We start from the raw sequence: 27,683 nt of genomic DNA, 5'->3' as shown, positions 1-27,683 counted from the left end.
ACTTCTAGCAAGTCATAAAACAAACCACAACCCCAAACCCAGCAAACCTCATGTCTGTTGTTACTACTGCAGTGATTAGTGAGGCAAGGTCACAGAAGAGCCCATAAACCTGAAGACATGTGTCTGAATGCATCAGTAGTTACTGCATGAGAAATTCATAGCACTCAGCACTGCAATGTTGATAACCTCCAGCTCTCCAACCTTAATGATACATTAAGAGACTCTCCAGGTTTCACAGTAAGTTTGGAAACCCTGTGACTGTCACCTCACCTTCATGCCACTGCTTGTAAGAGCAAGAAGGGAGAGAGGGAAGTGAGCAAAAGAGGCCGGCAAAGTAATAACACGTAGGAGAACATATGAACTTCTTGCGCTTTCACTTCACTTCCCTTGCTCTGTCCTAGGTCCTGGATTGTCTCAGAAAAAGTCATATTCTGCATGGGATGAGGTACCCCTTTCTGGGGTCAGACAGCTGGGTTAGCCTTCATAGCCCCAGGCACTGAAGAAAGATAGCTCCTTAGGAAACCACGCAAACGCAGAGCAATCGCTGAGGCCAAGAAAAAGCTTCAGATTCACAGCTGCTGTAATTTATGCTGAAATAGAAATCATCCTATCGTAAAACAATGGGGAAAAAAACCCCAAACCAAACAAATACAGTTTACTGGCAACAGGCTGGAACATCTGCTAGATAAAGAGAAAGTGATAATAATAAAAGGGAAAAAAAATAAAAACAACACATACATTAATTAGGCTGCAGTCCAAAGCTTATCAGGCTCTTGACAACTTTTCCCATTAATCAAGCAATAAGAACAACCTTTTGGTTACTCAGTTTTAGTAGCTGATACCCACACCAAAAAATTCAGATCTCAATGTTTAGAAATAAGGTCCTAGACTGCATTTTAGCATATTTTAAAACAACATGTACCTAAATTTAAACAGCTAGCCAGTTTCATTAAAGCTAATGCTCAGAATCTGAAGCGTAAATAGCCTGAGTTTCACAGTAATGAGTACCAGCTGATGTTAAGAGATTTTAAATTACATATCATGTGCTCAACACTTTCAGAAACTCAGTTACTACTTCACATGGGGATACACTACACAGATTTAGTAATGCAGAAGTGGATGCTAGCTCCAAATTTTAAAATGTCAGTAGAAAACTATATAAAAAAAAATAAACCACAAAACCGGCTCACTCTTTAGTGAGAAAATACTCAATTAATATTTACTCCTAAAATTAATAAAATTAATAATGTAATAAATTAATAAAAATATTTTTTCAATTTAATATACTTCTACATGAAGCATTTGTTTCCTGGTTATTTTTGAGCTTCAACATATTAACCAGGTTCATTTTGATTCAGCTCACTACATGTCTGCAAAACGCTTGAGAAAATAATTGAAGGAATTACACAAGAAACAACAAGGCATAATTTGTCACTTGCTGAAACTTAATGCAGCCTAGAAGGGGAAGCAGAAAGCAGGAGAATTTGGAAATTCTACAAAAATCCTAAAATAGACATTATTAACATAAGGAAATAGGATTTATGGAAGGCATAAAGTCAGTAACAGAGAAAAGCAGAAAAGCCAGAATACTGCCATTTGTTAAAATGTTTTTAAAATCAACAGCAACAGAACCCCTAAAACTCCCATAGAACTGAAAACTCATTAGGAGTGTAATTAGTAAGGACAATTCTTTAAATTTAATGCATAGGAAAATGGTTGTTTCACCTCTCAAAACAATAGAGCAAAGTTACTGTTCCTATTGACAAAAATTTTGTAGTTCTCACTAACGTAAAGCATTGTTAAACACATCATTACAGTATTTTTGAGCCTTGTGATAAAGACAACACACTTTTTAAATTCCAAAAAAGTTCCACTACATTTCCTTACTGTCCTTGTAGTTGTCCTACAATAAGCCAGTTCTATTACACTGATACACAGAGAAAAACATGCACTGTTGACTTCATTTGAATGCAAGAAACTCAACCTGCCTTAGTATAGAGGACTTCAACAACTGGAGTAGTAACAGCTGCTTGGTATCTAAAATACAGCATACTTTCTCATCTAGTTACATTCACAGATTAGTATCTTAATTAAATTCTTATTATGTTTCTGTATAGCTCAAAATAATCCACTCACTTCATTCCTGAAAACACTGAAAATCATTGAAATTCCAAAGAACCTGTATCACATACCTCAACAAAGCAAATTAAATGCACTTTCCTGAGGTAACTTCACCAGCATTTAGTATCAGACTTGTATGACATTATTTCATAAATTTCGAGCTATCATGACCAATTAAAGTGCTTTTGGTATAATGCTGTTTAACAAAACCTCATTTTTTATAGCAAAAAGAACTCAACTGCTATTTTGCAAAAAAGGAGGAGCTTATGAATGATCATAGGAAGATGCAGTAGTCAAAAGTGGTTAAAAGACAAAGTACCAAACAAATCAGCTAAAAAAGCTATTGGAAAGTTGAATAATAAAACATTGGTGTCACACATTTTAGCACAGACACACTAATGCTAAATTAAGCATAAATACCTACTGTTTCAAAACATAAATTGAGTATATGATAGTGTTAGGAGGCAGCTTTCTACATTGCTCATTTTAGAGTGGAAATTGATAGTACTTCAATGTAAGAATTCCCTCCAAAAATGTAACTTTACTCAAGTATATTCAAACATACAAGTCATAATGTAGTTAAAAAAAAAAAAAAAAGCTAACAAGGTGAAGAACATATACTTTATACTTGTTCACAGAAAATAAAACTGGAAAGAAGATAATTTTTTTTAAACATCAACTATTTATAAGTAAAAAAAAAAATCAGTATCAGAGATACTGCTTATAAAGCAAGAAAAATCAGTTCTTATCTTGGTACTTTACAAATACTTAACACTGCAAGCCAACGTTACCATGAAAGACATGACTCAATATTATTAATTGCATATTATTATTATTATTAATCAAAATTAAGAACAGGAAGTGCAATTGCCTTTTAACTGTTCATAGTTTAATGAAATGAGCATTTCCTTCTGAACAAGCAGCTCTTCAAATTTCTAGCAGAAGTATACTCAATAGCTAGACTATTTTGTCCACTCTGAAGTTAAAATAAATTAGAAAATTTTGTTAGAAAAGTGTAATAGAAAAACATTTATAAAGCCCAAAAGCCTGCACTTACGGAGTTGCCTGACAAATTACATTAAAACAATGCACTTACGTTTCTGTCCTCAGTTTCTAGACAGGAACTGCACTCTGCTTTAGTATCCTGAAAAGACAAACGGAGAAGACTTTGTCACCCAAGCATATTGATCAGGGTTGTGGGAATAACTCTGGATGAAGAAAGGGCTTCTAAGTCTGAAAAGTGGGGGGTTTCAATCTATTACACTTCACTGAAATGTTGGTTCTGTAAAATATATTTAAATGTACAATGTTTAGTATTATGGCTTTGAGTAAGGTTTATTAAGCTTTATGACAAGCATAAAATTAAAGACAAGATTGAAACATCACAAAAACAAAACCTATTTCAATATAGCATAGCCAGTTTGTAAGACAAAAATATGACCTCTGCTTTACAGTTCATGTTTGCTTTTTCTACTTGCATCTTGAGGAACCGATAACTGCTTGTTCACTCTTTTTTTCCTTTTTACTTTAAATTAGTGATGGTAGATTTAAAAATACAAAGGTTCACTTAAAAGGAAACAACTGCTCTAAATTATGCCTGTTGTCAAGAGTGCTAAGCAGGACTTGGTATGTTGAAGATATTTTCATCTGAATCATAATGCAACATGCAAGAGTAATCAATCATTTATTTACTACAAACACTTACATGTATGTGTGTGTGTGTATACACACACACACACATGTATACACACACACGTATATTTTGGACTTCTGTTTTCTTCAGGGGTCAAACAAACTTAAACCTAATAACACTTTAATTCTTAAGGTATTTTGCCTGTCATTGAACCTTTGGATTTTTGCCAGCAGACCTTAAGGCATGATGAGAAAATCATTATCATAAAACCTATAATCTGAAAAACATTTATTTCTTCATATTATCCCTCTTTACAACAAGTAGCTATTGAAAACTGAGTAAGCCAAATATAGCTCAAGTCATTAAGCCATAGACAAGTGACCTATTATGACTGCCTTTGTTCTCAACTTCACTGTTCTAGTGAGGGTATTCTTGGAAACCAATTTTGCTTACGTACTGAACTTTAGATATTTGTATTGGAAAAAAATGACATACAGATAAGGAACATTTTTTTGTGAAAAGTAAGTCCTTTCTCAACCTCTCACTGAAGCTAGAACTACTCTCACCAGTGTTTAGATTATCGTCTAGAGTTGCTTGCTACAGAAATCTCAAACTACAAATTTAAGGCTGATAGGTAACAGCAGCTCCTAGTAAGAAGTCTTAATAAATAAATTACGTTTCTTCAACACCATGCCTATTCATCTTAAATGAAGGACTGGAATTATTTCAGTGCCAAAGACTTCTTACCTAAGCCATATACCCATAAAAGATTTTTTTTTAAAAAATAAACCATTCAATCTAGTAAGATGAATGGAGGCTACCTGGAAAAAAAAAAAAAAAACCAACACCAAAAAACAAAAAAACCCACAACTTTCATTCACAGCAAGGTACAGTACAAATGTGTTTGTTAGGCATTTTAAGCTCTCTCTTAAGCAGCATATTTCCAACAAGAATCTTTGTTATTCTAGTTAGATTCATATATGAATTAGTTCCTCAAATACTCTTTCTATTCAAAGTACTTTTCATGGGGAAGCAGACTGTACTTTGTGGTGTGTAACACTCAAAACTTGTCTTCCAAGTGTGACTTACTGGCAGCGAGCCAGTCTCTCGCCATGTCTCTCCTCCCATTTGGTGGATAAGGAAATAGTATCTCTGCCTGCACACTGACTTCCTGAGCCTTTTTGTATATTTACCTTAAGGGTTTTGGGTTTAAAAAGCTTTCTGCTTCAGACGAATGAATTCAAACTTCATTAGCACCAGTGCTCCTCACCTGCTAGCTATGCTCTAAGTGACCTCTTGGAAAAAATAGAATGTTCTTTACCATACTTATTAGTTAATAAAAAATGAATCATATCTTTTCACATTACCAAGGACAAGCATGGCTCTATCTCACATACTGACCTAAATTAACTGAATGCAGAATAAAGTAGCTCCTATCAGGTTCTAGTCATAGCTATTACAAGCTTTCAGTATGATGAATATACCTTGTTCAAGCCCCAACAGCACTCCGATCCCTTCTGCTGTCTATAGAAGATTTTAGTTTGCTATTTTGCCACTGTCATTTCCCATTAAAAGCAATGTATAATAAACTTAAGTTCATAAGCATTCATTACTTAATGTGAATTAAAAATGCAGTGTTACCTGGATAAAACAAAAGCCATCTCCCTCCTAGTACAGTTCATCTTACATGCTTGTCTACAACCAGTAGGGCAAAAGGTACAAACCAAGCATGGAGCCAAGCTTAAAACAGTTGAGGCCAACCCAGCAAAGATTCTTAATGCTGCAATCAGGAATTAAAGAGATAATGTACCTGGAAGTTACCTGATAGCAGCCATAAGGAAAAGATACAGGCTGAAAAGCAAATGATGTAATTTCTATCCTGTATTTTATCCCTAAACATTAGATAATTATTTCATCTCATACTGTTTGGTTCTCTATCTAAAGACAGAGAAAGTGAATCTTGCAAATTAAACATTGCACCATTAGCAATGAAAACTATATATGTATGGTTTCAATATTACTGGATATTGACACCAGCAAGAGAAAGTGGTATTGGGTTAATTTTTAAATTATATAAAGTCAGAGAGACCTGAAATCAGACTTCTGTACAAGGACAAGAACAAATAAATTCAGTGACCGCTGTTATATTATTGTTTCTGGTATTCCAAATACTAAGTTCAAATTATTGCCTAAATTTTATATATATATATATATATATATATATATAAAATTTGCTTTTGGTACATTGTCAGATAAAAACCTGGACTGTAACAACCATTTAACATGTAATACCATACAAAGCCTGACTTCCAGAACAAGATTTTTCTTTAGCAATGGGTCAAATCCTCACAAATGCATGTACTCCATAATAAAGCATAACTAAGGCCACTGACAGGTTACCTAGAGGAGGACTAAAGTAGAATTCAAGAATCCTCAGTCCAAAAGGGGTTAAAGCAGCTGGAAGGAGGTAAAAATATAAACGCTAAAAATTTGTGCTGTAAGTAAGGAGGAAATAATAGGAGACAATCACTGAGTCTCTTCTAAAAGCAGTAATTTGTAAATTTATTAGCTGTATAAAAAAATCGTATTTTGCAAAAGGTTCACATTTAAAAACAATAGTAAGAGTTCATCACTTCTGCAGAAATAATTACAGGAGTTGCTTGTTGTTCATCTGGTGCCCCTAGAAAGTCTATCATGCGGTCTTTTTTGGCAGAAAAGCAGTCAACTACTTTGTTACCAATTGAACTCAGACAGATTTCATCTTTGAGTGACAAGAGTATTTCATGTTAGGGACATGCATGCCTATCTTAAACTTTAATTGACCAAGAAAAGCAAACCATTTTTTCTGAAACAATTAGTGTTATAAATCTTTAAACCAGTGAAGTTACTGGCTTAATCAAATACATATTTAAATTCAAAATCTGAGTATACATCATCTACATCCTAGATATACTTCTTTTAAAGAAAAAATGTACACAGAAACTAAGCTTTAACAAATTCATCAAAATGATTCATCTTTCAATCTCAGAGCAAGAAGGGAAGAAATCAGAATGTTCCTCTCTGGGAGACATCTGTGCTACTTTTTGTAAATGCAAAATGACAAAGTACTGTCATTTTAGTATGTGTATTGCACATTTCCCAAGAGTATGAATTATTTGAGATTAAGAAATTACATTGTTGTAAAGCAACTATAAAATCCTATAGGTTTGAACAATACATCAGGCAGCTTCTTTAATGTTGTTACATAACAAAAAAGAAGTTAAAAACTCACAAAATCTGTTCCTCCTGAAGAAATATTATTTTAGACAAATTATATCATGATAGACCACTTCATAGGATGTTTCATGGGACTGATGAGAAGAATGAATTATAGACATAACCTGCCACTAAGGTAGAAAACCCTCTCATCCATTTCAGTTTAAAACCAACATAGTTTCTTTTATTTCCTCTAGCTGTCACTGCATCACGGACAATAAAATTATATTATTATAAACATATTAAGAACTCTACTTTTATGTGGCAGCACAAACCAAAATTGCCCTTTTTGTCTGCTACGCTGGGTAGCAGCAACAAGGACACAAAGCAATGTTTTATGCAGGACATAAGAAGCAACATAGGACAAACACAAATTTTAAGAGTTGAACAAAGCACCATGAGGGACAGTGCCACATGTATTAAAGACTAGAACTACATTAACTGAGATGGTGAAACTATGCTCACCTCTTGTGTTTGCAGGTTTACAGTTCTAAAAGGTAGCTTTCAAATACTCCTGCTGAAATTTAGTCACCTTAGAAATTACAACACAGTGACTATGCAACTGGTACAAACTTATGGTTGTATTGAGTACTATGGCTTGCCAATTAGAAAAGTGAGACCAAGAGGTACAATTTTTCCAGTGCAAGTTTGCAGACAACTAATGATTTAGATAACTCGACATAAAGTTCTACTACCAGCAAATAGTATAGAACACATCAGATACGACACCGGTTTTACTCCTGAGAAGGCTCCCCTTCCTCATCCCAATTTGTTCTGTTTAATCATTCATATCTTTCATGTATTTTGAAGTTTATTCTTCTAGGCCCTTAGGAAACATCTATCACCTTCATCCAATATTAGCACTATACATATGTTACTGAATAGAAGTAAAAGAAAACATCTAGAAAGCAAAAGCAATCTTTGGTCATAGCATGATGTTGCATGACATTTTGGGTTTAGGATTTAGTAGAAACCTTCACACACTTTGTTTTACACAGCTTCTGTAATTCTACATTTAACTTGACTTCTCTGTAATTCTACATTTAACTTGACTTCTTATATTGCAAATAGAGATAATTAAATCAATATCCTCAAGTAGCCAGCCATTAGTCATGGTAACATAGCTAACACTTGTACATGGCCATGTACTTTTTCATACATTTTTCAGTCTGTTATCTCCCTGCTACCCAAAACCTGTTTCCTCTACTTCCCTATCATTGTAACACAGAATACCAGAAAGAAACCAACCTCCCAAAACCCCTCAAGAAGAAAACAAAGTCTGTACGCTAAGAAACTTTAGAAAAGTTATTTGAATTTCCAACATCTTTTATTTTTCATTTGAGAGTAATGAATTATAAAAGGCAAACAGAATTCATAGGTACACACACTACTCCTATGGCCTGCATCAGGAGGAGGGAAGATGAGACTCAAAAGTTACTGAAGTATTTCAACTGTTTTTTTCTGTAATATCAAGAACGGTCAGTAGGTGGAAGCAAACAACCTTGTAAAATCTTTTTCAAGCTCCCTGTGAAATAAATCCATTGCACTGACCAGGCTGGTCAGGTGTTTTACAGGTATCCTTGGCATCCATCAAGTGCTAACATAAATTATGTCTTTTCTTCACAACATTGGTTTCTGATTTCATAAAAATCCTTTAGATTTAGAAATAAAACTTTGGTTGTTTTATGGGGGTTTTTAAGGTTATAAATTTTTTAAAAGTGAAATGGATTCCTTCTAATGACTAAAGCTTATATAAAGGTAATCTGATATTATACAAAATAAGAATGCATACATAAAATGTAAAAGTACACAGTCAAATTCTAGATTATTGATTTTTCTCGATATTTTTATTACGTGCTTAAATATATCAAAGCCGTGAATTATTGAGGAAAATACTTAATCTTTTTCACCATCCATTAGCCATTATATTTCATTATTGCTGCTAACAAACAGGCTGCCAGAAGAAGAATTCATTTGAATTTTATATTAGTTCTATTTTCTCCATCCCAGAGAACAAATTAGGCATGCAGTAATACTTACTGAAGAAGAAAATAAATGAAAAATGAAACCTTAGAATGTGACATTCAAGTCTTTACTAAGTTTGTCCCCAGCAACTGAAGGACTCATGCAGAAGCATCATCAAATCAACTTAAGAAGCCAATTCTAGGACTTTAATGGCCTCAAGAGCTGCAATGTCAAAGATTTAAGAAAGGAGCTTTGTTTATGAAAGCAATAGCTTCATCTGTATTTACTAACATTTCTGGACCAACTGAGGCTTGTGTCTACAAGCTACAGGTAGAAACCAGGGGAAGACTGGGTCAGCTGGGTCTTCTTCTCTTGCCTCAGGGCAGCCTTGGGGCTGTTTGTCTAAGCCTTGGAAAGGAAAGCCATCTGATCAGGGATTTAAAATCAAGCTTCTCAAGACTTTGGGGAGCTTACTTCTCTTGTTTCTAGCTAAAAGTAGACAGACTTTAAGAGGAAGGTTTACAAGACTCTTGGAAACCGAACTGACAAATTTTACAATAAATAATTACTGCTTGTAAAAATACTGCTGTATTTTTAATGCAGATTTGAAGGACTCTTGTGTATGCCCTCCCACACTCCCACCCACCATCCGGCTGTGTAAGTGGATACCCAATCTCTTCTTTCTCCTGATTTTCATGTTTTGCTTATGTGCATTTTCAATTTTCAAGGCTATCAGAGCTGAAAACCGTTTTTTCTCAAAAAAGCTTGATTTATTTCATTAATAAAGACTTGTTCGAGGGAACAGGTACTGCTTACAGATAAAGCTTTATGGGCTGAAGTATATGCACCTTCCCTGCTTCGTTTCCTCTTTATTCTCTCACCTTTATGAGTTACTTGTGCTTTTCTTAAATACATTCTAAATACTTGGAGATGCAAAGACGTATCTCTCCACAGCATAGAGAGCAAGCCTTTGTGTGCCTATCAACTGACCTAATTTCTCTAAACATGTTTTCATTAGTCCAATGATGCAAAATAACCCAAGTATAAATCTTCAATATCTTTAGATCATCACAACTGCACGAAACAACATAACGAATACGTAGCATTTTCAGAAAAGATGCATATAATTTTAAGACATGAATCTATTGTGTAGATGTATCTAGTTATATCAATAGAAATTTGGTGTGGAAACCTGGAGAAGTATTCAGGTTAAGACTTAATTTAGGGGGTAATAAATATTTAATTTTCAAAGATGGCAATATAGATTTCCATTAACATTTAACAGCTTGAACAGCACAAAAAAACATTTAAGTTTCCTGTATATAGCATTTAGACCCTACAAATCAAATCTGAAACTCCTTTTCTAGATGGCCTTCTAACTTCAAGGCTGAAAGTTGCCATGCTCAATTCAAAAAGCAACACAGTTACATCTGAAACCATCTTTCAGATTCAAAGTGAGAAAATATATGCCATTTCCATTTTCTACTTTGTGTGCAATTTTCTAAAATTCCTTTGAAAATCTAACTATACTTCATTTTTAACTAATTAGGAAAAAAGGTGTTACTTCTGGAGCAAAGTCTGGTTAACCACCATCCCAAGAATTTTCAAAACTGTAAATTTAAACAGTTTTAAACCATTAAAACTAATTTTTTCACCTGTAATCATTATTTATCTAATAATATCCCCTTAGTTGTCAAGTAGATCAACAGTCACATAAATATTAGTATATTTCAAGCCACTGAAATCTAGGTGATCAATACATATTCCTGACATATCTAAAATAAAAGTTGTCAAAAAAGCTGCCAGTGTGGTTTCAACACAGACTACACACTAGATAAATTAGGTAAGATGCCACTTTTATAGAAAGCAACTTATTTTGACAGTTTATGTTTTCAAATTAACAACATCATAAGAGGACAACTGCATATCTGGAAAAATGTTTTTGTTTTGGCTTGATTCCCTAAAGTAAGCAAACATAGAAAAGTACTTTTACTTCAATTACCTTGACACCTTTAGAATATACATTTATTATGTTCAGACATGTTTGACAGGGAAACAGGAGCCACAAGAATTATTATGTTCCGGTACTTTTCATAAATCAGAGGCTAAGTAAAAAGAAAAGACCTAACATTATTTGCAAAACCAGCTACTACAGCTGTTAAAAGATCTCAAAGGAAGCTGAGGATGCTGAGATGGGGAGGTCTCGTTACGTGAAGTCAAGATACTGAAGTGGCTGCTGGGAAGAAGGTCCATGGGTTTTGAGTGGGGATTGTGAGGACAGGGGGTACAAATCTGTAATAAAGCATTTTGATTAAGTCCACTGTACTCAAAAATTACTTTCTTCAAGTCTGAAGAGGATTTTTGTTTAAGTTTTCAACAAAGATCAGACATTTTGAGGCTACGTACTGATGAAGAGTAAACAAATTTTAAATGAGATTGCAAATTTTCAAGGTTACAGAGTGACAGAAGTTTCTTAATGAAAAACGTGTGTGACGACTGCAGTACTAAGAAAGTAGGTGCCCATGAAAGTTACGGCTCTGTGAAAATGTATTTTTTCTTGGAGGTTATACTAAACTTCTGATTGTCACAAAATGTTGAGTTTTATGCTTTTAATATATATTAATTCAATGTCTACTTCCAAGCAGAAAAAACAGTTACATTCATAACAAACTGGTCACTATGCATTTTTGAGCGAAAAAAGCAAAACAGAACTTCATGTTGGAATCAAGGCTTCACTGCATACACAACCCACAAGTATTCTCACTCACAATTCTCACAATTCTCTCTCCCATCCCACGGAGGGGGAGTGAGCAAGCAGCTGGCTGGTGTTTAGCTGCCTACTGGAGTTAACCTGCAATAATCAGAAATTTATTACTTTTCAGCTTCTACCTATTCACAAGCGTGACAAGCACCCAGGTCACAAATTATTTGGTGCTTCATATATGGAAACGTATTTCACCCTCCTGGCATACCTCCACATCATCAGACTAATAAGAATGTGCTATGGGGGAAGACTGTATCCAAAGGACTACTCCTATCATGAGCAAATTAAGAAAAAAAAGCTTTGATGATGACAGCCACTGCTTTAATATCCAAGTGAAATAAAGAATTTAACTAGAGCCTCTGGTGGCAAGCCTGTAGAATTTGGAATGGCCATAGTTTTGAGTTGTTTTCTTGTCAATCAATAATCAGACTTTTTTGTTACTGCTGGCAAGAAGAAAGCGACTGAGATGTGATTCCTTCTTCTGTGCCCAGTGTAGGGTATGCAAGACCAGTTTCCTTTCAAATATCTGCCAAGCTATACTGTGATGAAGACATCAGAACCCACTTCTTTTCCAAACATTTTTAGGAACCTCATAGTTCAAAAGACACTGGTCACATAAGAGCCCTGAAATGCTGCAGAGTAACACTTACTCACACTGCATGTACAATGAAGCTAAGACAGCCCTTAAACTGAAGGCTGCTAAGGAAAACCACCACAGACACACGTCACTGGCGTGGATGTGTTACTGCTCTAAAACAACAAACACCCAATAGCCCCAGCATGTGCTCTTCTCCAGAATGAGTGTGCTGGAAATCAAAATGTTTACTTTTAAGTGCATCAGTACTAACATACGTGTAGTTCTGAAGTATACAGATGATGTACTGTTCCTACTACATTTTTTTTTGCCTGTTTTTGCCCCAGACAGATGCTTCAGCCTGTATTGCCAGTAAAGTGCTATGAACAGGTTCACTGAGAAAAATGCCCCTGGCACCTTTTTGCAGAAGGATGACTGTCTCGGTACTGGCCAACAGACACATCACACAGTAGCAAAAGAAAAGAGAAGGGGGGAAAAAAAAAAACCCAAACAAAAAAAACCCAAAAACCCCACAAGGTGCCTTCATCCCCTGAAAACCACTCTTTTCAATTATGAACATAGATTTTGTGGTTTCATGTACAGATTAATGTGCACTGAGGAATTATTAATAAAAAAACCAAAACCACCAAGGAATTAATTAGTTGTAATATAACTTTTAAATGTCTAATATTTTTTTTTATTGGAGTGCAGATAAACTCTCTGCATAGTACCATCCAGTATGTGAAGGTATTTCAGTATACGACTGAAATATAATAGCTACTGTATTTATTTTGAAACTGATTTCACAGGGGTTTTTGCCCACAGTTGTGTATGAAAGATGAATGCACAAAATGAGCTACGGCATTTAGAAAAGAAAGGTGCCAAAATAATCCTAAAGCAAAAGGTCAGCGTAATAAAAAGTTAATTTACAAATGGATTTGGATCCATCAAAAATTAAGAAAATCAGTTTCTTCCTCTTTTTTTCAAATTCGTAGAGAAATGAAAGGAACAATGTAGCCATTTAAATGCAATTTTTCAAAGGTTATTATCTTTATTAGTCTCATAATCTGCAATTTCTCACTCACTAGACAGGTTAAGTCATGTATTCATCCGAGAAAATCCAGTAGGAATGAAGCATCAAGCATCATACTATGAATTTTAGGAGCTGTACAGGAATAAAACCTCAAATGAATCTCTACAGCTCTCATTTGCCCTCATGTATAAACACAAAGCTCTTCTACTTACACACACCAACCATGAGCTGAGCCTTCAGTTTTGGGCTGCAGGCTCTCAACCACACTGGGTAAGAGAAGTCGTCAATTGCCCTTAAAACCTTGGCTCACACTGAAGCGCCGATACTGTCTCTGGGGCTCCGAACGCTGAGACCATTCTTTGACTGCTGACTGAATCGGAGTCCTGGGAACGGAGTAACACAGAGGTGAGACAGTGAGTCTGCAGCCAGATCTCAGGGAAGGGGTATAAGATCTTGCACGCAAACCACGCTTTGTATACACAGTGCACGTATACGCACCAGTACCGTTCTACCTTAGAACACTGCATCAAGCCTGATGCATGGTAACAACCAGCACCTGAGGTACACTCTGAACTAGAAGCTGTTTCAGGCCATTTAATAACCATGAGACTTTCATCTTATGAAATCTGTTCTTGAAACTCCACATACCTTTGGCCTTTGAAATATCCCATTGCATTTTCAGTTTAATCATATATTATATGGAAAAACACGAGCTTTTGTTTGGTTTTAATTTTCACTCAAAATTTGGCTGGATGTCAACAGTTCTGTCTAACAGTGAAAAGGTGAATAATTACACCAATGTTTGAAATGCTTTAGCAAGGTGTCTCTCTCAAATGTTAGAATTCATACCAACATGTATCTCTCAGTCCTCAGGGAGAATCCTCCATCTTTTTGGTAGCAACCCTCAACTACTTAACACTTGATAAAATCTGAAAGTTCCAGATTAATTAATAAAGTAGATGATGTGCTGACCCAGGGAAAAAAAAGAAAAGAATGCCTCTATATTCTAATATTCTCTTACCAAATCTGATGGTGCCATTTTTTAAAAAAATTATCTGCAAAAAATAAAGATTTGCATATTCTGAAATGCTAACTCAGCACGGCCAAAGAAATCTAACAGATAAAAAGTATGTCAGAGATTTGATCACCCACCTCCTAACTCCACATTACATTTTCCATATGTTCTTTCTCCATTATAGGCTAAATACACAACTCTATGCTTTTTATAAGGTTTTATTTCCAGTTATATAAAGCTACCCAAGCATGAATACTGGACAGTATTAAAGCAGCACAATTTAGAACAAAGTAAAATAAAACCAGTAGATCAGTTTTGAGCTAAAAACCTGACTACATCAAAACCAGTTTTTGATGGAGCACAAATGGCACTGTTCCTGATTTCAGAAAATTTCCTTGATGAATTATTTTCAACCCATGGTAAGTATAACCACACACGTTTCCCTTAAACTAAAAAGTTATTAGAATCATATTATAGAAAAAAATATATATTTCTCCCTCCTTCTGTATAAAAAAGGTTAATACACTTTTATTTGATCTTGTAAATTTTTTAAATTACTTTTTTGCCAAGATCAAGTTAAAATTTATGACCCTAATATACTGAAACATTTATTTAAAGACTGAACACAAATTCTGAACCTTAAGAGAAAAAAATCCACCATAACTTCTCTACGGAACCTTAGTTTTAGCAGCTTCTGCTAATCCGCACTACTATAATTTACCCCAAGCTGGGTATACAGAACATAGGCTGACCCGTGATACACGCTCCCAATTTTGCTGTTCATATAAACATTAACAATAACAACAATAGTGCACATGAATGACAAAGAGCAGATACCAATTGAACTGTAAAATCCAATACTCTTTACCAAGGAGGGGGGAATGTGTTAAAAAATGTGTGCCTCAACTAACAGTATTATACATAGTATGTCAATTTGGTAAACGATGTACCCATAAAGTGTTTGGGTTTTTCTTCATCAACACAAGGATATTCCTAGGGATAGCTCTAATTATAATAATAATTACTTACTAAAATGAGTTAAAAGAATCACTGGTTTAATGTAAATAGGCTGAAACCTTTCTACTTAACAAACTGTGCTCTCTTGAATAAGTGGGGAAATTTTATTTTTACAACCTGATTCAGGGAAAGTGTTTCTTCAGCTGGTTTCCTGCCAATTAACCAGCTTCTGATTTTATTTATACAGGGGTATTGCATTACAAACGAACTCTTATAACTGCTGCACACTCATAAAATTTGCATTTCTCTTTGCTTTTAAGGCAAATTTCAGGGCTGAAATATTAACTATAACTTAAAGGATAATCAAGTTCCAAATCACATTATATCATCACTATACCCAAACAAGAAATGAGAGATCCCATAGTATTGCTGAGTTGTTTTAACTTTATCAAAAAGAAATCCAAAGAAATACAATTTTTTTTAAAATATTTTAACCCAGTATTATAAAACAGAGAGCAGTATCTTACCAATATATTCAGTAACGTCAGCACTGAGCCCCCTAGGTCTTGTTTGCTACATCTCTGCTTTTACCAAGTAAACCCAGGACTACAAACCACTAACATATCCTCTGGAAAAAAATGATTATATAATACCCTTATAAAACAGAAAGAATAATACTACTACATCTTGTCGTAGCTGAACACAAATGAAAGAATTACAGTAATATCTTCCACTGAAATAGAGCTGATGGTCTTTAAAACATGTATACTTAAACAGAAACATAATTAACTGCTTTCCAACACTTGCTGAAGACTGAATAGATCCTAAATTGGCTTTGATCAGTTAGAAGAAAATATATTTTGATCAAAATAGAAAATATTTACTGAATTTATAAGGTAATTTGGAAATTATATAAATAATTTATATAATTTATATAAAAATATAAAAATTATAAGATAATAAGGAAATTCTGATTGTTTTGAAGAATTACAGGTACATAAGTATAAAATGGGAAAAAGAAACATTTTTGGTCACTGTTTTTATATAGCCTTACTTGCAGTTTTCTGTTTAAACAAATGACAGTTTTTTCTATAAAGTTTATCCTTAAAAACATTTGAGTCACAGAAACATGACCTACTGTCTCATTAAAGAAGTGTTATAAATCCCAAAGTAAAAATAACATCATTATTAAAGAAAAACAGAAAGTTGTTAGCATGAGCGACGTTAACTGAAGGAATTCTGATCAAGAAATTATTTCCCTTAGGAATTACTGGAATGCTGTGGAATGCTACTCGTAAGTAGTAAACATTTTACTGAGTAAAACTGATCAATAATGAAGAATTTTCAAGTAAAATAATCTAAAGGTCTGTTACCAGTTTTGTTTCCTTGTTTCTGTAGCTTTAAATTCCCACCAGCTATGCACTATTTCTTTTAGCTGCCTTTGATTTTTGGCTGCTTAAACTTATTAAACATGCAATTTCGTCATTGTTTTTAATATGTAAAAAATAACATTGAAAACCAGGACTAAATTTTACAATACAAATACTGGCAATCATCACCACCACTTACACTGTAATTGCTCTTACTGAGCCTAATGATTATTAATGATGCTGCCAGAGAAATACATTCTATAAAATTATATTATGCTAATCAAATTATAGTATTTAGTAAATTATACCAGATATTTTCTGACTACTAACATGTTCACTACATATAGGCCAGAAAAATCTATTTCTTAAGATGACATAATGATACAGTAGAGCCAACATCAAGCTGATGTTCAAGAGATCTAAGTAAGCTTTAGAAAAGGAGATCCAGTGCAAGGTTTTCTATCGAATACCAGATAAACTCTGAGCTTCTGTATCATAGCTACTCCACAAAATACTGTCTGTACTGGCCAATTTGGAATGCTCACACTTCAAGTTTAATTAATGAATAAAGGTTCAAAAGACCAAGACAGCCTATATCAATCAAAGACTCTAGAGGACTATAATCAAACAACAGATGAAGCATACATGATCTCCTCCTTTTGTCCTCAGACCTCCTGCAATGCTGAAAAAATGAAACAACAACAAAAAAGCAGTTGCGAAATTAGCTACCCAAATGTGCGTGCTTTTTGAAGGCTTCAGCTAACTCTACTTTACATAATTCCCATCTGGTATCCTTAAAAGCAAAAACAACCGTATTCTCAGCTGTCACTCATGGCAACTACTTTATCAGCAACTGTCTGCTACTTTTAAAGAATGCTGAAGTGCAAAGGGAACTCCACAGAAAGAGCAAAGTACAGAGGGAGGTTTAGATCAGCAGGTTGATGTCCTCCTATGTGAGACTAGTAAAGATCATGCAACATTTTTCATGGTCCAAATTTGACTAAAAAATTATCATGGATATAATTCATGCACAAATCTCTAATTATATTAAAAAACTACTCTAATACATGTATTATCTAACCTCAATATTTAAAGAAGAGTACAGGGTAGAAGAAGGCAGTAATGACAGTGAGACTGATAAAAGCTACCTACAGATGCAGAAACTAATATCCTGAATATGGAGCACACAGGGTGTGTGGCTGTGAGCCAAAAGCACAGACTGAGATAGCCACCAGGACAGAATGAGGAGGACAGAAAGCTGACGTTTCTGTAGCCCAACATCTAGAAACATCTTCCCCAGTCTAACTTCTTATTGCTACAAGCTCATAAAGTATGTTCCATTCATTTGAATTTGCAAAAAGCCTCAAAAATCAAGTCATATACAGGATTTCTGACAGCTGAAAAAAAACCTTGAAAATTCATTTGTGCTTTTGATACCTAATAACAATAACAGTAACAATAATAATAATAATAGCACCAGTGTTAAAATACAGAAGCAATAAGTAACTCTGCTAATCTCTGAAGCTGCTGCAGGTTTTTTGTGGAGGTTTTCTATATCTACCTCCCCAACAGATATTCCAGCTGTCCACCAGCACTTTGCCCATGCTCTCCACTATTTTCTCTACAAAGCAGTATTTCTAACAGACTTGGTTTTTTCATATTACTTTATGACAAAAAATGGCTATTCGATTTTTTTCTACAAGATAAAGTAAAAACTCCTCATTCCTGAAATAAAAGTCACAATGACTACTAGCTTGAATCATCTTTCTTTACTAGGGCAGTCATACAATGTCTTTGCTAATGCAATCTCACTATGGATGTTTAAAACCTTTAGCAAAGAAAAGAAGCTTAAGCATCTTTATCTTTCATTTATTCTCATTTCTGATTTGGATACCTAAAAAGAGTTTCATATCTCTGTTTGTAGACATTGCACATTACAATGACGAACAATTATTAACTTTGTATATTCAAAACTTACTTTTTGAGTTCGAATTTGGTACTAAGTAGGTTTATTTTATTCACAAGTCAGTTTGAGGCTTATTAATGACCACAGAAAATATACCAAAAAAAAAAAAGCTGGTAAATATGACAAATATAAACATTTCAAGGAAGAAGAAATCTACTAAAGTATCTACTTTAGAAAATGCTATATGTTTATAACCTCCACTGAAATGTTAGCAATCATAAGACTGTGATGATGCCTTAGTTAACTGCTGTTATATTTTTACAACTATACACTTTGAGAGAGAAATGATTTTTTAATTTCAAACTAGAAAAAATATTTCCAACTCTATATCCAGCAATACCAGAGAGGTAAAGCCTAGAGAAATCAAGTAGATTTGAATGGTAGTTAACAGAAAATGGTATAGTACTTGGTAATTAAGGACATGACAAGCTACTGATAGTAATACCACAACTGCAGTGAGCTGAGATGCAGAACAGGGCGTGTTCATCTGTGAGAAGAGCTGTACACTCACACAGATAGACTGCGGTCTGTACGTGATAGCAACCAAATGCATATGCAGCGAACGTTATAGTAGGAACAGTGGAGTTTCAAACCTATGTTTTAATGCAATGGAGTAAAAGGAGAGAAAAGCAAGAAGATATGGTTTATATTTGGATAGGAAAATTGTCAGTAAGAAAAGGACATAACAGAAAGGCCTGTAGAGAAACTGAATGAACTGGCATCCCTAAATGCTGAATACAGAATCACAGAGATAGGAGAACAGGCCTCCTGGCTTGAGAGTGATAACCTAAAAATATAGCTGAAATGTTTCCATATTCTTCATAAAAGTGCTATAACACACGTATTAATAAGAAACAAATTGCCACAATGCTATTTCTTTCAGCTTTACCTGCTGTCATGGTTGCACTAACCATCATAAACATAGAGTAAGAGTGATTCCAAGTCAACGCCCCAAAAACTTACATTTAAAATATTGCCCTGAAGAATGAAAAAGTCAAACAGAAGGAAAGATAAGACTCACAAATTTCATTATCATGAAAAAAAATTCCCTTTCTTAGGAGCTTGGGTTAGGTGAAGCTTCTCCACAGTCCTTGCTTAGCCTTGGAGTTCTTTTCTTAACCCTCCCTGGTAACTTAGTGAGGGGTAAAGCTTACAACAGAGACAAAGACCCCATGCTTTTTCTGGGGGAGAATGAAATTAGCACACACTTCTGCAGCACACATTCCCAGCTGTGCAACTGAGTTGGACAGGGCCACAGTTATCGTTATGCAAATGCAACCCAGACAGAATCCTTTCAACTACATACAGTATGGCGTATCCTAAACATTCAGAAAGCACGTTGAAAACCTGCAATCAAAAATCACAGATGCTTAAATATCTGAACAATTATCTGGCATCATCAATTCTAGAATTCCTTCAAATAAGTGAAGTACACGTCAGAGGTCCATTCGTTAGATAACGCTTGAGGGCTGCTTCTTTAGTCAATTGATAGTAGAGCAAGTAAACAGATCTGATCAGCCCTCTTCTGAAGGTCTAGAAAAATTCAGACATACTGCAAATATTTCAGTGCAGTCACTGGAAAGGAAAACATATAATAAGACAGTCTCTGGTTCAAAGAGGCTAAAAAAAGGTGACAAATGCATTCAACCATCTATTAGTGTTATTTTAAGGGTGATACATACTACAGTGCTACAACAGCACAGGACCAAAAAGATCACCGTTCTAGTATTATAGAACAAGTATAGCATGACTTTGTGAGGTACTCAGTGCAGCTGGAAACTTTTCAATTATTTCTGGGATCTCTTAAAAACACAGGGTTGCTTCTGACTGCTGTAGGTAAGTGCATCAGCAAAAAGTGTTCTCCACTGGTCTCAGCATGACAGGCTGGTCTGTTCTGTCTGGAAGGGACAACATTCTCCCTTGAACAGCTTCTTTGTGGGCTATTGGTCAGAACTGAAGGCATTAATTTCCTCCTTTGCTAAAGTATGTTGCCCAGGCAAGAAAGTCTCCTCCAGTTAGTAAAAGGTGTATATAATCTAGTATCTAATATAATTCAGCATACAATGCCTCACTGCTATTGGGCTTACTTCAAGGCAGTGGCACACATTGTAAATCTTCTAGAGGACAAACAAGTCAGTGAGAAAATAACTTACAGCAGCTTTATGACTAAAATTACCCCTTAGATATTGAAAACAGCCAAACAGTAGAAAACTTAATTAGTTGTAATATGAAATATTGGTAGAATCATACCTTAAAGGCTTTTATTTCAAGAAAAAATATTTCAGAAATTTTTGTATGCACAGTTTCAACAAACCTCAATATGGTGTATTAAAAGGCACAGTGAAAGCTAAAAATTCAGTACATTGAGAATGCCCACCAGAGTGTTTGAACCTGGGACTACATGGCCAGCAAAGGTATGCTTACAGCAAACTATCTCTGGGGTTTTTAAGTTGCAAATATTCACTCTTTCTTTCCATTTACGCATTAATGTTTTGCAGAAAAAAACCCAGCTGCTTCTGATTACTCACATGAGAAGTAGTTTCCTAAAATTAATGATACTTAAACCAAAAGACATAACTGCTTAATTAATATAACTCGTGCTTTAAGTCATTAATATTTAATGTGTGAGCACAGAACTCCAAGGTAAGAACATGAAATTGAACTAGAAATGGAAGTGTCACACACTCTAAAAAATAATAATAATATTAGATTTGTAAGAGCCGTGAATACAGAGAAAGCACTAGCAAAACCTGGATATTGACCTACTCTTCTGTTTATAATTACTCTGAATTATCACATCCCCAAACACGCATTAAAAACCTGTGTTCATTGTACCTCACAGACCCTCCCTCTGTATAGCCATAAATGATGTAACGTGATACTGGCATGAGTGCATCTTGGTACTTACAGACATGAAGGTTTAGATTAGCAGATTTCTCTCAGACATATTTTCTAGCGATACACACCTCTCTGTGGAACAAAACTGTCTAGAAAGATATTTGGATATAGTAAGATCATTAAAAGATATGAAAAGAAGTTGTCTTCAGTAAAGTGGCTGGGTAGAGCACATCATGTGAGAAAGATGAGCACTGCTCTTGTCATCTGGGGAGGGACAGATTTTGAAACATAACTGAGAATTTTTAAAGCATTTCATACAAAGAAATCACTTCATATCTAACTTTAAGTGACAAATATTTAAAGTAAAAATATTTTAAATTTTGCACCATAACAAATGACTTAAACCTACATATTTTTATGAATTATATATTAAGAAAAATTCTTCAAGTCGTTGCTCCAATTTCACAGCTAAAAACAATTTGATAAGCTTGTTCCTTTCCATATGCAGCATAATTAATATATTGTCTTATTTAAATAGTGAAGAAGTGAAAGATTTGACATTTCATTATTTTTATTCAAATGGCTAATAAAATCATTGCATAAAAGTTCAGTGCAATTCAAGAATTTATTATATAATACAAATGTGCAAATATAAAAGTCATAAGCTCTAAGACAGTAACATGCAAAAAAAAATCTGATTAGCTACTCATAAATCTACAAACCTAGCTAAGTTTTTCTACATTAAATTATCTCCAAAAAATACCTACGTTTATATATGTATAAACTTATTTTTCTCATTAGAGTAAAGCAGTAGAAAGTATTGCCACCCAGTAAGACTGAGAATTTCTCTAGGAAAGCAAGTAAAAAGCATAGATTCAAAACAACTTTAAAACAAGACAATAACTGAATATAAATTTAGTTTGTGGACACAATTATAAATATTATGAAGCCTTCCTAGTACAATTATACAGTTAACATTTTTCACTGTTTCACATCATAGAAAGACTGAGTCTAATGTTTCCTACTTGATGTATCATTAAGGACAATGTTCTCAGTCTTTTAGTAGCTTAATAAAATATTTACATATCTTCTCATTAGCAAGATGATGAGTAAAAAAAGGTACCTGTTAGAATACTAATCTAAAGACATCCCATTCCAAACACTTATTTTTCTTTACAGGGAACTATAACCTTCTGGACAAACAAAACTCTACCTGTCAAACCAACGCAAAAAGGTCTAAGTCTATTCAAAAACTATCACTTCCTACAAAAAATCATCCTTTTCCCTGAGCATATCAAGATCCAAAAGAGTAAATCTGCACAGAGCAAAAGCACATTAAAGTAAACAAAGTTCAACGAAGGCAAGTGTAAGGCCCTGCGCCTAGGGAGGATAAACCCAGGCACCAGTACAGTCTGGGGTTGACCTGCTGGGAGGCAGCTCTGCAGAGATGGACCTGGGAGTTCTTGTGGACAGTGAGCTGCCCATGAGCCAGCAGTGTGTCCTGGTGGCCAAGAAGGCCAGTGGTGTCCTGGGGTGCATGAGGAGGAGCGTGGCCAGCAGGTGGAGGGAAGTCATCCTCCCCCTCTGCTCTGACCTGGTGAGGTCACATCTGGAGTGCTGTGCCCAGTGGTGGGCTCCCCAGGTCATGACACACAGGGAGCTACTGGAGAGGGGCCAGCGGAGGGCTGCAAAGATGGTGTGGGAACTGGAGCATCTCCCTTGTGAGGAAAGGCTGAGGGAGCTGAGCCTGTTCACCTGGAGAAGGGAAGGCTGAGGGGACCTTCCCAATGCCCACAAACACCTTAAGGGCGAGTGCCAAGGGGATGGGGCCAGGCTCTTCAGCGGTGCCCCGCGGCAGGACAAGGGGCAACGGGCACAAACCCCAACACGGGCAGTTCCATCTCAATATGAAGAAAAACTTTGAGGGTGACAGAGCCCTGGCACAGGCTGCCCAGAGAGGCTGTGGAGTCTTCTCTGGAGACATTCAAACCTGCCTGGACACGACCCTGCAACCTGCTCTAGGTGACCCTGCTTCAGCGGGGGGTTGGACTAGATCTCCAGAGGTCCCTTCCAACCCTGAGCAGTCTGTCATTCTGTAAACAGACAACATGTATTCTTGTTCCAGAATAAACATATCAAATAAACACTTAACCAAGAAAAGTGATTGTACATTGTTTACTCTACATTTAGATTGTATGTATTGTCCAAAAGCTCTAATTTTGCTTTAGGAACTATCTTGTTATTTAAAATTAAATGCAAAGGTAACATTGAATAGACAAAACCAGAAGCTATTACAGTTTGCTTTTTCTTTTGCAATGAAACTGTTCCAAATGTAGTTCACACTTCTTAATCATTATCAGTTTTATTTTTCTGTAGAAAAAATACTGATAATTTAAAATCAGAAGAATTTTCTAGTGATTGCTTTTGCATTGTGATTCACTCAGACTATTTCATTTGAATTCATATCTTGCAATAACTATCCTAGAGACAAAGTATCAAATGTCCTGTGTAAGACTTGATCAGGACTTTTCCAGTGGGTTTTTGGTGAATACCAGTATCACTACCAAAACACGACACTGGAAGCCATCAGTTTTCACTGGACTATTCCCAAGATTGGCTTCTCAGAGACAGAAAGGTATTTCTGATTAAAGTGAAAGAACAACCCAACCATGGGAGGAGGAAAGGGAGACTCTTGCATCAGAATAATAAACAGCAAATTCAGTAGAAATCTTTTCTGGAATCCTAGAGAAAGGCTTCAAATCCTCACTGTACCTGATTCACACATTGGAGAAATTAGTCTAATGTATAAAAAATTAATATCATACTAATAGGCTAGATTTCTCTGGTGTCATTATATTTTTGTGTAAATTTGCATTTAGGAAAAAAATATTTTAAAAGGGTTCCTTAATCAGTACGATAAAAATATGCATATTTTAAGTGGATGAGAATATTGTTTACAGTCATGCTTAATTCAGGAGGCTTAATCTAAATATTAAAGAAAAATATTCTAGTGCAAAAAGGAATTTAATTTATTTGTAATAACACTTCCCTTTTAATATAAGACTAGTCACATATGCAGAGGAACAGGAATGCAATTGGATAACCTATAGCTGAACACTGGATTTTGCTCATTTGCAGAGCACTCCTGTTTACATTTATAATCCAAGAAAAAGAAATAAATTATTCAAATATTGCCAAAAGTACTGGAAAGTAATACATGTTGGTAACAGCCAAAATGATGAACAAAGCCAAGTTCCATAAATAGCTAAAAGACCATATCTACACTTGACACATAATGATACACTACCCTGCAGGACAACAGCTGAAGAGAAAAACAGAAATGTAAAGACAGTTAAAGAACCTTTTTCATACTACAGATGTCCTGAAACAATTAACAGGTCACTATCTGGTTAGTTAAAGAATGATCACTTTAAAGCAACCCTAATCCCGATACTTTTACCAGCAGCCAAACACTCTCTAAAATGACAGAATGTGATTCATATATCGCCAATTTCATTAGCTCATTCTCATTTTAGTCCACCATGTCAGAGCAACAATCCTCTCGCTAATCCCATCAAGGGGATTTTTTTTTTTTAAATTCCATCTCTCACTGACTCAGATAGGGGAATCAAATACTGAATAATACATTCAATGAGTTACTTAATTAGCTGGGTGAAGGTGAAACTGAAACAGCTGAGTCAAATAATGAGATGTCAAGCACAGCAACTTAGACCAAGGAGGGATTTGAAAGCATTCTTCCTGACAGCAAGAAAAACACAGTATTTTTCAAACATAGAATGTTAAGGGATTTAATCTTTCCATTTCAGTCCCTTAAAAAATATCAGTTGGGGGGAAAAATAGCAAAAGTGAACTAACAAGAACAAGGAGAGCAGAAACCATTCACTGTGCAGCATCATTAAATAAGTCACAATTACCAAGTTACCACTGGTTTAAAACAAAGGTAAACAATGCCAAAAAAATACCCAAACAAAACATATTCTGAAAAACTTAATTGGAAGATTCAGAACTAATGTAGTGCAGGATGATGATTAAGCAAGTAGATTTACCCTTATTTAAGGGGAGATTTTGTTTCCCAATATATCAAATTGCTAACCAAAATTTTCACTGATCCCTATTAATTAAGTCTCTTTAACTCTCAGTTTTACTGCCCATAGTCGTAGCATAAATGCTTTTATGCCCTCAGCATTAGTTGTGGACTCTTCTAATCAGACAGTATTTATTACAGGCAGAACTACTTAAGGAATCCTTGCTTTATTTCTGCACTTGGACAAACGGTTTGATTTATCCTTGCCCTGCAGTCTCTAAACAATGATTTTTCCAGTATAAAGGAGCATAATGTTACATTTTGGCCCATGGGAGTTTTCCCAGGGACTCTGCTCAGGTACTTTGTCAGAGACTTTGACTAATAGCAGATATTTAAAATATTTCTTTCCAAAGAAGCTGAATAGGAAAGATTGTACATATTTAGAAAAGTAAAAATGTTTAAAAACTGTAAAATGTAACAAAATCATGAGTCAGAACTCAAACACATGGTTAGTCTTCAAACCACAAATGGATACATGTAAGATAAACAGAGAAGGTGGTTTGTCTTCTGACTTCAACTCCTCCTCACAAAAAATAAAGCTATGAAATAATTATATTTTTAATTTTCACAGACTCCAGTGGATACAACTGAAATTGGCATATTCCTGCACTAAGCTGTATAAATAATAGTGCCAACCTATCCGTTATCCTTGCAAAAAATAACTTTACAGTAAAAGCAAAATGGAAAAACCCATATAATGGGTGTAAACAGATGTGACTGTGTGTCACAGGATGTGGGATTCATCAAATTTATGTAAGGTAGATGCCACTAAACAGTTATAAAAAACCTAGAAGTAGTCTATAACTTTTACTAATGTGATCAGTATTCAAACTAGCATTGTACAAATGATAAGCTCTACAATAACAGTACTAACAGTAAGTAATAATCCCCTGGGATTATCAAGTCATCCAGCATCAGTGAAGTTACCAGCTGTGAGACTGTGATTGTTTTCTGCAATGACAACTTAATAAATCCAGTCTTTCGGGAGTTCAGTCTGCTTCTCCCACTCTGCACCCCCACGCAGGTCTCTGTTTCAAACATACACGAAATTTCCCATGTTTTTTTTTAACGGCCTGCTCCCAGTAAGTGTACCAGAAGTATTAAAATACTAACTTACAAACAAAATGGCCAATTCATATCCTGTCAGAAATGTAGCCATTACTTTAAGGTCTTCATTTAATCTCTTGCACATGTACACAGACAGAGGTTAGATTATTCTCCTGACATGTTATATATTCTTAAAATACCAAGACAAGACAGTTCCATATTACAGTATTTGTCTACATTTACCACAGTATCAGTTAATCGTTGAGAAAATCGAGACTTATTGGTATGTGGACTTGCCACTTGAGACACAAAACACAGTCTGTGGTGGCTCTGTATTTTGAAAGAACTCTTGGCACCACAGTATTTCCCATGGCTACCCTAGGCTGTAACGAAACACTTCATCGCGCTGTGGCCTTTACCACAAACCATAATACGGAGCCAAAATGGAAGTATGAAATACAAAGACATATGAAAAAAAAAAAAAAAAAGAACATTAAGTAAATGATCAGTATTCATGTCTGCAAGTGAAAAAAAAACTAAACCCCCAAACCAAAACAGCTGACTCAAATGTCAAAAATGTGTTCTTTCTTTTAATCAATACTTCAAGTTCACATTGTGTTTATCTTGGAAAAGCCTAGTCAATGAATTCCATCGCAAGACTAACCAAAGTGGTCTATGGGACTAGAAGTATAAAGTATTTTTAAAGTACACTGATTCTCTTCAGCATACCTTGGGAGTGTTTTCTAGTGGCAAGTACTTTCGGGAAAAGAAGCAACTTAATGTACACAATATATGTGCATTATTTACCTTGCAGCCAGTACAGTTCACAGAATGATTCATCACACAGAAATTGTAAATATAAATGTAAATCTAGAGGGTTTTTAACTTCCAAACTACAGGAATAGAAGAACAATTCTCAGAGTTTAGTAAAATATGGATGTCATGTTTATTTTGCTTTCTCATTTACAGGCTACTTCTGCTATCATTTTAAAATACTTTTTCCATTTACTTCCAGATCTGAAAACACTAAACATCCAGGA

General features: G+C 35.0%; 1 protein-coding gene across 18 annotated transcripts in view; it reads right to left on the bottom strand.

Annotated features, from left to right (window-relative positions):
• RBFOX1 (RNA binding fox-1 homolog 1) overlaps positions 1–27,683 on the bottom strand; it is a 1,334,594-nt gene that overhangs the window by 602,357 nt on the left and 704,554 nt on the right. For 17 of the 18 annotated variants that reach the window (XM_080382970.1, XM_080382948.1, XM_080382979.1 and 14 more), the window contains one exon: positions 3,218–3,265. In XM_080382970.1, the coding sequence (XP_080239096.1) occupies positions 3,218–3,265 (48 nt within the window). Of the gene's footprint in view, positions 1–3,217; positions 13,729–27,683 lie in introns of all 18 variants that reach the window. The other variant, XM_080382971.1, reaches the window with a different exon arrangement.

This window comes from Falco punctatus (assembly GCF_963210335.1).
Source record: "Falco punctatus genome assembly, chromosome: 4".
Taxonomy (NCBI): domain Eukaryota; kingdom Metazoa; phylum Chordata; class Aves; order Falconiformes; family Falconidae; genus Falco; species Falco punctatus.
The sequence above is the reverse complement of the archived record's forward strand: the minus strand, read 5'-3'. Positions and strand labels throughout refer to the sequence as shown.